The sequence below is a fragment of the Salmo trutta genome, chromosome 20 (assembly GCF_901001165.1).
Source record: "Salmo trutta chromosome 20, fSalTru1.1, whole genome shotgun sequence".
Lineage (NCBI taxonomy): Eukaryota > Metazoa > Chordata > Actinopteri > Salmoniformes > Salmonidae > Salmo > Salmo trutta.
In genome coordinates this window covers 9,766,052-9,776,260 of record NC_042976.1, presented here as the reverse complement: position 1 = coordinate 9,776,260, position 10,209 = coordinate 9,766,052, and the positions used below count along the sequence as shown (strand labels likewise).

Sequence of the window (10,209 nt, the reverse complement as noted above, 5' to 3'; positions counted from 1 at the left end):
GACTAACCTGTACCCCCGCACATTGACTTGGTATTGTTATTTTATTGTGTTACTTTTAATTTTATTTTTAACTTTAGTTTATTTTGTAAATATTTTCTTAACTATATTTTCTTGAAACTGCATTGTTGGTTAAGGGCTTGTAAGTGAGCATTTCACGGTCGGGTGTTGCCTTACCGTGATACCTGTTGTATTTGGTGCATGTGACAAATGAAGTTTGATTTGATCTTCATACCAAAAAGGGATACAAATTGATTGGCCACAGTCTTAATCTGTTTCAACACAGTCTTAATCAGTTTCAATAGTCTTAACACTTAATCAGTTTCAATGGACATTAGCACTGTCTCTCCACCTGGACATGGTCTTAATCAGTTTCAATGGACATGAGCACTGTCTCTGCCCTTGGGCACGTTCTTTATCCGTTTTAATGGGAATGAGCTCTGTCTGTCCCCTGGGGCACAGCATTAATCAGTTTTATAGTCTTAACAGTGTTAATCATTTTAAATGGGCAAAATATCTGTCTGCCCCCTCAGTTTCTGCTATGAATTCCTCTCCTTGTTTTGGTTTCTGAGAATAGGGTGATTCCACACCAGGATAGCCCAAAAATATTTTTGGTATCTCCTATTGTTCTGGAAATTCAAACAGAAACTTCATTGGGAGGAAGGACGTTTGACATGTTTTTTTTGCATTTGTATCAAAAAAATGTGTTGATGAAAGTGGCCATTTTTCCTACATCTTGATGTAATTATACTCCTTATAGTGTGCTCTAACATATGGAGTATGTCTATGGAGAATGTCTTGAATCAGAAATATAATTCAGAAATACCATTATCCTGGCAGCGTATGGCTCCACAGCCACCTCCACCTCTGACAGCTCCTGATGAACTTGGAACAGAGGAGCCAGCCCAGGTTAGCCTAGAATCCTACCTAGCTGCTGCAGATTTTCTGTCTAAAAACATTCATTTAATAGCACACAGTGAGACACATACAAAGCTCTCCCTTGCCCTCCATTTGGCAAATCTGACCATAATTCTATCCTCCTGATTCCTGCTTACAAGCAAAAACTAAAGCAGGAAGTACCAGTGACTCACTCAATACGGAAGTGGTCAGATGACGCGGATGCTACGCTACAGGACTGTTTTGCTAGCACAGACAAGAGTACGTTCCGGGATTCTTAAGGAGTACACCACCTCAGTCACTGGCTTCATTAATAAGCGCATCGACGACGTCGTCCCCACAGTGACCACACGTACATTTCCCAAAAAGAAGCCATGGATTACAGGCAACATCTTCACCGAGCTAAAGGCTGGAGCTGCCGCTTTCAAGGAGCGGGACACTAATCCGGACACTTATAAGAAATCCCGCTATGCCCTCAGATGAACCATCAAACAGCCAAAGCTTCAATACAAGACCAAGATTGAATCCTACTACACCAGCTTTGATGCTCATTCGATGTGGAAGGGCTTGAAAAATATTACAGAGTACAAAGGGAAACCTAGCCGTGAACTGCCCGGTGACGCAAGCCTACCAGACGATCTAAATGCCTTTTATGCTAATTTCGAGGCAAGCAACACTGAAGCATGCATGAGAGCACCAGCTGTTCCGTACGACTATGTGATCACGCTCTCCGTAGCCGATGTGAGCAAGACCATTAAACAGGTCAACATTCACAAAGCCGCGGGGCCAGATGGATTACCAGGACGTGTACTCAACTGGCAAGTGTCTTCACTGACATTTTCAACCTCTCCCTGACCGAGTCTGTAATACCTACATGTTTCAAACAGACCACCATAGTCCATGTGTCCAAGAAAGCGAAGGTAACCTGCCTAAATGATTACTGCCATGTAGCACTCACGCCGGTAGCCATGAAGTGCTTTTAAAGGCTGGTCGTGGCTCACATCAACACCATCATGCCGGAAACCCTAGACCAACTCCAATTCGCATACCGCCCTAACAGATCCACAGATGATGCAATCTCAAATGCATTCCATACTGCCCTTTCCCACCTGCACAAAAGGAACACCTATGTGAAAATGTTGTTTATTGACTACAGCTCAGCATTCAATACCATTGTGCCCACAAAGCTCATCACTAAGTTAAGGACCCTGGGACTAAACACCTCCCTCTGCAACTGGATCCTGGACTTCCTGACGGGCCGCCCCCAGGTGGTCAGGGTAGGCAACAAAACATCCAGACACATCCACTGCCACTCTGATCCTCAACATTGGGGCCCCTCGGTGTCCTCATCACCAATGAACTATCATGGTCCAAACACACCAAGACAGTTTTAAAGAGAGTACAACACCCCCCCCCCCCCCCCTTTTCCCCCTCAGGAGACTGAAAAGATTTGGCATGTGTCACCAGATCGTCAAAAAGTTCTACAGCTGCACCAACGAGAGCATCCTGACCGGTTGCATCACCGCCTGGTATGGAACCTCTCTGCATCTGACTGTAATGCACTACAGAGTGTAGTGCGTACGGCCCAGTAAATAACTGGGGCCTAGCTTCCTGCCACCCAGGACCTATATACTAGGCGGTGTCAGAGGAAGGCCCAAAGAATTGTCAAAGACTCCAGTCACCCAAGTCATAGACTATTATTTCTGCTAGCACACGTGGTACTGGAGTGCCAAGTCTAGGACCACATTGACTCCCCACCCCAGGCATTGTCACTTTACAAATAACTTTGACTAACCTGTACCCTGGCACATTGACTCGGTACCAGTATCCCCTGTACATAGCCTTGTTATTGTTATGTCATTTTCTTGTGTTACATTTTAATTTAGATTTTTTTCACTTTAGTTTATTTAGTAAATATTTTCGGAACTATTTCTTGAACTGCATTGTTGGTTAAGGGCTTGTAAGTAAGCAATTCAGGGTAAGTCCTTCACCTGTTGTATTTGGCACATGTGAGAAATACAATTTGATTTGATTTGATCTGGTTCATAGGAAGAGAGTGGCTGGAATTCTCAGTTATTGCAGATGCAGCATTTTGTTTCCCATGTCAAAAGTTCAGTGTTGGGTCCAATACTAATGCAAACAAGGCCTTCACCCAAGCTGGGTATTCTAACTGGAAGAATGTTATTGATAATACCAAAGGATTTGAAGAACCACCACCAGCTCCAAGCAAACGATGACCTTATGTAAGTACATATCTCCAGAACGTTTTTGGAAAGAAAATCTGCAGCTAGGGTAGGATTCTAGGCTAACCTGGGCTGGGTCCTCTGTTCCAAGATCATCAGGAACAGTCGGAGGTGGAGTTTACGGTGGAGCCATTTTCCTGGCGGTGCTTGTTTTTTATTTACTAGGCCTACTACTTAGTTCCACTGGTTTGTTCTGTTCTCATTCATTCTGATGACAGCACAATGATGTCTGTATCATGTATGTTTCACAGACCATAAGGTCTTACAGGAGGCATGTATAGGTCTAAAAAGGGCCTAAAATGGCCACTTTCATCATGATTTTCTCAAATATTGTTTATGATACAATTGTATAAAGCATGTCAAACGTCCTTCCACCCAATGAAGTTTCTATGTTTTAATTGCCAGAACAACCTGAGGTAGCGCAAAAATATTTTGGGTATCCTGGTGTGGAACTGCCCAATAGACAAAGAGAGCAGGTACAGGAAGGGGTGGACCTCACAGCCCAGTCTGAATGCTTTCACCAGTAACCACAAACAAAGTTTCCATTTCCATAATCTTTAAAGTCATAGATTTCAGATAAAGATTGAGTTTAAGCAGAAAGATGACTACTAAGATTTGGATCAATCTCATCATCTTATGTTTACTGACAGGTATGTTGTTTTAAATAATTTACTATAAATGTTTAATCACTGTTAAATGAAGACACATTGTTTAATGCATGTGCTTGTTTGTGATTTCCTTTAGCAGCCTCATCCCTCTCCGGACCCTCAGAGGTCAAGAGTGCAGTTGGTGAAACGGTCCACATCTCCTGCCAGTATCACCAGTTCAACAGGGACAAGGTCAAATTCTGGTGCAGGGGTTATCACTGGTACTTCTGCACAGTTATCATTCGATCTGATCAACCTAAATATCTGACCAGTGATGTTCAGATATTGGATGATAAAAACCTTGGGTTATTCACAGTCAGTATGAAAGGAGCAACTGCCGAGGACAGTGGCTGGTACTGGTGTGCAATTGAAAGAGCCAGCAGAACTTTGGCATTTCGTCTTCAGCTGACTGTCTCTGAGTGTAAGTACTGTATGTAGCTGAAGTTGTTGCTTACAGTTTTTATTTTCCTCTGAGGAATTTAATATAACATTGCATTTACCAGTGATCAATTGCTATTAGTGAAATCACTGCTTACAAATGTTTCTAAAGAAACCTGTTGTTTCATATCATTGCTTTTTATGCTATGTCCGTTATGAGTTGCTGTGTGAGTTGCTGTTTCCTGCAGGGCTTGTACCTCAGCTCAAAACAGAAACCACTGAACAATACAACGAGACCTCAACTTCCCCAACAACGTTAACTCATCTTGAGGCAACAACACGGTCCACACCTTGTATGACTCAAACAACAAGTCTCATATCTGCTACAAGCAATTCAACAAGGTAAACATAGCTTAGTAAATAAGGCTACCAATTTATTGTAAATTGTCGACACATTGTGGAATGCTGTTTTTGCATAATGTACATATGAACGCAGGGGATGTTCACTCAATAATCTAAAACAGCAGAATGCACAAAGTAACTATATCAGGGCTGCCCAATTCCGATCCCTGAGGGCAGGAACACTTCTGGTTTTCATCCTCTCCTTCTAATCAGGTAGAAACAAAAAGCAGAAGTATTTTCGGCCCTCCAGGACCGAAATTGGGCAGCCCCGAACTGTATTGTAAAAGTTGCACAGACCTGCTTACCTATGAATGGCTAGATTACTCTTCATTTGTTACATTTCAATGTGGTTCACCCTCAGCTGACTCTATATCTACAGTGTGACAGTGTCCTTGGATCAAGATGATCTGGTGTGGAAAGTATGGAGAGTACTGCGCTGGATGCTCTTCCTCTTCCTGTGTCTGTTCCTTGTTCTCTTCAGTATACAATGCCATCGCTGATATTTGTACCATTCCTGCCAGTGTATCGCTTACCTCAGTGTGTGCTACATTTTCCCCAAATCAAAATCGTTGAGAATATTGTTTGTATTAATTTATAAAAGTAAAACATTCTAACATGCACATATATTAATAATAAGCAAATAAATTGAGGTCACAACATGTTCTGAGAGATATTAATGTATAGAGAAACAAAACTAAAGATGTAGGATCTTCATTTGAACCGGTTTGCTACAGCAGGAAAATAATCCTGCAGCAACAGAAAATGTGAATTATTATGTGGATTTTAATGAATGAACATTTTGAAGGGGTTGATTCATTTGTCGTTAGGGCAAATCAAGTCTGACATTTCAAAGTGGAAATTACACACTTTAGAAGCCTTTTTAAAAGTCAAATACATTAGAAATTTGCATTTCTTGCTTTGCAGAAAAAATTATGAATAACAAAAGAGTGATCAAGATCCTACATCTGCAAGGAACAACACTATATAAACGCAACACGTAAAGTGTTGGTCCCATGTTTCATGAGCTGGAATAAAAGATCCCAGCAATGTTCAATGCCACAAAAAACATACATCTCTCAAATGTTATGCACAAATTTGTTTACAAGTTTTGAGGGCGTGTGCAATTGGCATGCTGACTGCAGGAATGTACACCAGAGCTGTTGCCAGAAAATGTAATGTTAATTTCACTAACATAAGCTGCCTCCAATGTAGTTTAGAGAATTTGGCAGTACGTCCTTCCTGCCACACAAGCGCAGACCACGTGTAACTACGCCAACCCAGAACCTCCACATCCGGCTTCTTCACCTGCGGGATCGTCTGAGGGGGTCCTGAGGAGTATTTATGTCTCTAATAAAGCCCTTTTGTGTAGAACAACTCATTCTGATTGGCTGGGCCTAGCTCCCCAGTGAGTGGGTCTATGCCCTCCAAGGCCCACCCGTGGCTGCACCCCTGCCCAGTCATGTGAAATCCATAGATTAGGGTCTAATACATTTACTTAAATTGGCTGATTTCCTTATATGAACTGTAACTCAGTAAAATCTTTGAAATTGTTGCATGTCACATGTATATTTTTAATAAACCCAACCAGATTACTCCTTTGAATTTATGGCCATCCTGCATTCACTTCTACAGATCTTGACATGGCTTGGAAGACATCAAAGAAACCAATCCCAATGGCAACACAAAAATGGTCTCATATGGGCTTGAAGTTATTCAAACCCCAGAGAGCCTGCTGGTTTATACACAAATAAACAAGCACATGTAAATGTAACGCTACCAGTCATCTCCCTTTGATGTCATCATGTTATCAGACATGCAAACCCTGATGGCAATAGATTTCTTTGAACAAGTGAAACCCACCACAACATCACCAAAGGAACAGAGAGACTTTGTAAACAACACAATCCTCTGAGATAATAGCTGTACCATACTAGAAGGGGCATTAGACTAGCACACATATCAATCATTGTAAAGCATCTGTAAAAAATGAACTGAATAGAATATTTATACAACAATTAATCGCTATTATCACTTTGGAAGTTGCTCTATTTGTAAACTTCCCTTTTGCTTTTGTGGCCAGTTCTTAGTAACCACTACTTAGAAGCCAGACGCTGTGACTCCCTTTGTCCTTGTCCCTTGTGGTTCTCAGTTTTCATAGCTCTTTTCAACATTTCTCTGAAGGTATACAGTATGTGATACTCAAGCTTCCTTCATGGTGTGTGTATGTGTGTGTGCGTGTGCGTGTGCGTGTGCGTGTGTGTGTGTGTGTGCGTGCGTGCGTGTGTGTGTGTGTGTGTGTGTGTGTGTGTGTGTTGGAATGGGTTGGTTGGGGCAGGCGGGGTTGTCTTGGAAGCAGAACAGAAGTATTCTGTGATTAGAAATGGCTGGTTGTACAAAGGGAAACACTCATACAAATGGAGGATCTTATTTTGATCACTCTTTTGTTGTTGAGAATTTTCCTAAACAGCACGAAATACAAACTCATAGTGTATTTGAGTTTTAAAAAGGCTCCTATTGTTTGTAATTTCCACTTACATAATTCTGACTTGATTTGCCCTAACAAAAAATGTATCTGCCCCTGAGCAAGGCAGTTAAACCACTGTTCCCCGGGTGCCGAAGACGTGGATGTCGATTATGGCAGCGCCCCGCACCTCTCTGATTCAGAGGGGTTGGGTTAAATGCAAAACACACATTTCAGTTGAATACATTCAGTTGGACAACTGACTAGGTATCCCCCTTTCCTCAAAGATTTGTGCACAACATTTGAAATAAATAAGCTGTTTGTGTGTATGGGACATTTCTGTTATTTTTTATTCCAGCTCATGAAACATGGGACCAATAATTTAAGTATTGCGTTTATATTTTTGTTCAGTGTAGTAGCATAGTAATAGTGTTGTCTCTTGCAGATGTAGGATCTTGATCACTCTTTTGTTATTGATTATTTTTTTCTGCACAGCAGGAAATGCAAACTTCTAATGTATTTGACTTTTAAAAAGGCTTCTAAAGTGTGTAATTTCCACTTTGAAATGTCAGACTTGATTTGCCCTAACGACAAATGTATCAACCCCTACAAAAATGTCCATTCATTAAAATCCACATTTCCTGTTGCTGCAGGATTATTTTCCTGTTGCAGCAAACTGGCTCAAATGAAGATCCTACATCTGTATGAAACCACAGATGGGTATAATATAAATATATTGATGATAGCCAGGTCCCTGTTTTAGAGCCCATTTCTAACAAATGAACTGGTCTAATTTGGAATAAACATATAAAGTTACATTACATTGGTACATTTTGTGGTTTTAAATTGTACAGATCACATGGCTTTTAAACAACCTTTGAGTTCTTAGTAATCCAATCAACTACATTTTTGTCATTTAGCGAGGGACGTAGAGGAGCAATTAGGATTTAAACGCCTTGCTCAAATGGCACATCGCCAGATTTTTCACTTAGTCGGCTCAGGTATTCAAACCAGCGATCTTTCGGCTACTGGGTCAAAGCTCCTACCAGCTAGGCAACCTGCCACAACTACTCTCTAACCGCTAGGCTACCTGCCACCACTACTCTAACCGCTAGGCTACCTGCAACCACTACTCTCTAACCACTAGGTTACCTGCCACCCCTATGCTCTAACCGCTAGGCTACCTACCACCACTACTCTCTAACCTCTAGACTACCTGCCACCCCTACGCTCTAACCAGTAGGCTACCTGCCACCCCTACGCTCTCATCGCTAGGCTACCTGCCACCCCTAAGCTCTAACCGCTAGGCTACCTGCCACCCCTACTCTCTAACCGCTAGGCTACCTGCATTCTTGAACCTAAAAGGGTTCTTCTGCTGTCCCCATAGCAGAATCATTTGAAGAACCCTTTTTGGTTCCAGGTAGAACCCTTTTGGTTCCAGGTAAAACCCTTTCCACAGATAGGGTCAGCCGAAGAACCCTTGCTGTGCTGATGGAAGGTGGAGTGGTCCTGTGTGGTTCAGTTGGTAGAGCATGGCACTTGCAACAGAAGCATTATGGGTACAGTTCCCATGGGGACCAGTCCAAACAAATATGAAAATGTATGCACTCACTACTATAAGTCGCTGTGGGTAAAAGCATCTGTTAAAATAGTAAATGTAGAGTGCTGGATCTAAAATGATGTGCAGGTTGGAACACCCTTGGAACACACTTGGGAGTTCCATTTTCTTCCACCCTAAAATAAGATTTCAGCTACAATTTTTCTGAATGGGATTGTTTAAATGAATACATTTTGCAGTTTAACATTGATTGTTCTACCACAGATAGCATGGAGATTATACTTTTTTTACATGTGAAAATATAACATATTACACATTTAAAAAGTAACAATTTTCCTATGCCTCTCTATTTCCTACACCTCTCACTGTACCTCTCTGTGCTGGCTGAACTACCTGTTGTGCCTGTGTGCTCTGAATATGTTTGTGTGACAGACATGTAATCACTTGACCTTTGAGGGCATAGTAAGAGTGGAGGTATGCAACCCACTGGGAGAGTGCACGTTAGGTAGCCTCTAACTGTGAGCTTCATGACAGTCACACTGCAAATGTGAACAAATAGCATCTTAGAACCACCTCTTTAGGATTATGAAGTCGGAAACTGATCACTGCACAGTTACTGAGACATACATGAGACAATGTACGTCATCAGTCAAGATAACCTTGTGGTAGTAACTCTCCCTCACTAAAATTGGAATAATATGCATTTAGATATGCATCCTCCGATGTCTCACTGTGTTTTTAGTAGTGACACCTGACTCACTGCGGCAATGTAGCGCTGATTCTAATGGCAGTCCTAATGGCATAACGCACTCTTTCACGTCTCTCCAGACTTTAGACTGATATGGTTGGATCAGTTGCATTGATACTTGTACCACAGATAGAACAATGAGACAGATATTTCACTGGATGTATAAATGTGAAGCATCCGGTTGGCGTTTCCACTCACTACCAAATTTGGTAGTGAGAGGAAACCTACTGGCGCTCAGTGGGAGAAGAGGGAACGAGATGGAACTAGATGGATTTTGGCGGACATTCTGACAATTTTATCATCGATTAAACATTTGATCTCAATACATTTTTCTGTTCCCAAAACTAGAATCTGTTATGAACAGAGGGGACAACATTTTGTAGACTTTATCCTTTGCAAAAGAAAATAAAATTGCAATGATTAGGAGTGCAAAGGCAAATTCATTTATTGCACACGCGCCACAGAGTAGGCGTTCCCTAATGGAAATATGCAGAAGTATATTAGAAAGCGGCAATAGGATATCGCTAACGCATACTTGGACCTGCCCACCTCCTTGCTTGTTCTGCCCACTATGACTAATTTCTTCCCACGGCAAGCTGTGGTGTATCTTGGTTTAGTTATAAACATCTTTGGTTGTACTGCCTATATCCAATCATAGTCGCAATAAGCATGATAAGCAATAGATACTAGAGTTTTGTCGGCTTACTCAGACACGTCGATATGCATGACAGCTTGTGATAAGCAGTAGATACTAGAGTTTTCTCGGCTTACTCAGACACGTCTATACTCATGACAGCTTGTGTGTTACTACAAAGACTGCCCTTGTGTCTTTTACACAATCAGTTTATTTTTAAATGCTCAAAGATTATAACGCTTAG

At 41.6% G+C, this 10,209-nt stretch overlaps 1 protein-coding gene across 2 annotated transcripts; it reads left to right on the top strand.

The window, feature by feature from the left end:
• The first annotated feature begins 3,659 nt into the window (after positions 1-3,659).
• LOC115155326 (CMRF35-like molecule 3) lies at positions 3,660-5,487 on the top strand. Of its 2 annotated transcripts, none has more exons than XM_029701895.1 (4): positions 3,660-3,787; positions 3,885-4,205; positions 4,411-4,564; positions 4,944-5,487. In XM_029701895.1, the coding sequence occupies exons 1-4, from the start codon at positions 3,739-3,741 to the stop codon at positions 5,062-5,064; spliced, it is 645 nt and encodes a 214-aa protein (XP_029557755.1). In that variant the 5' UTR covers positions 3,660-3,738; the 3' UTR covers positions 5,065-5,487. The 2 variants fall into 2 exon arrangements, with proteins under 2 accessions (XP_029557755.1, XP_029557754.1); XM_029701894.1 differs by having other exon boundaries at positions 3,882-4,205.
• The last annotated feature ends 4,722 nt before the right edge of the window (positions 5,488-10,209 follow it).

What these genes read in the sequence shown, in the direction of transcription:
- LOC115155326 (XM_029701894.1), top strand. Translation starts at nt 3,739, where the DNA reads ATGACTACTAAGATTTGGATCAATCTCATCATCTTATGTTTACTGACA. An exon ending in CATCTTATGTTTACTGACAG is followed by an intron (nt 3,788 to 3,881) that starts GTATGTTGTTTT and finishes GATTTCCTTTAG; the next exon opens with CAGCCTCATCCCTCTCCGGA. An exon ending in TCAGCTGACTGTCTCTGAGT is followed by an intron (nt 4,206 to 4,410) that starts GTAAGTACTGTA and finishes TGTTTCCTGCAG; the next exon opens with GGCTTGTACCTCAGCTCAAA.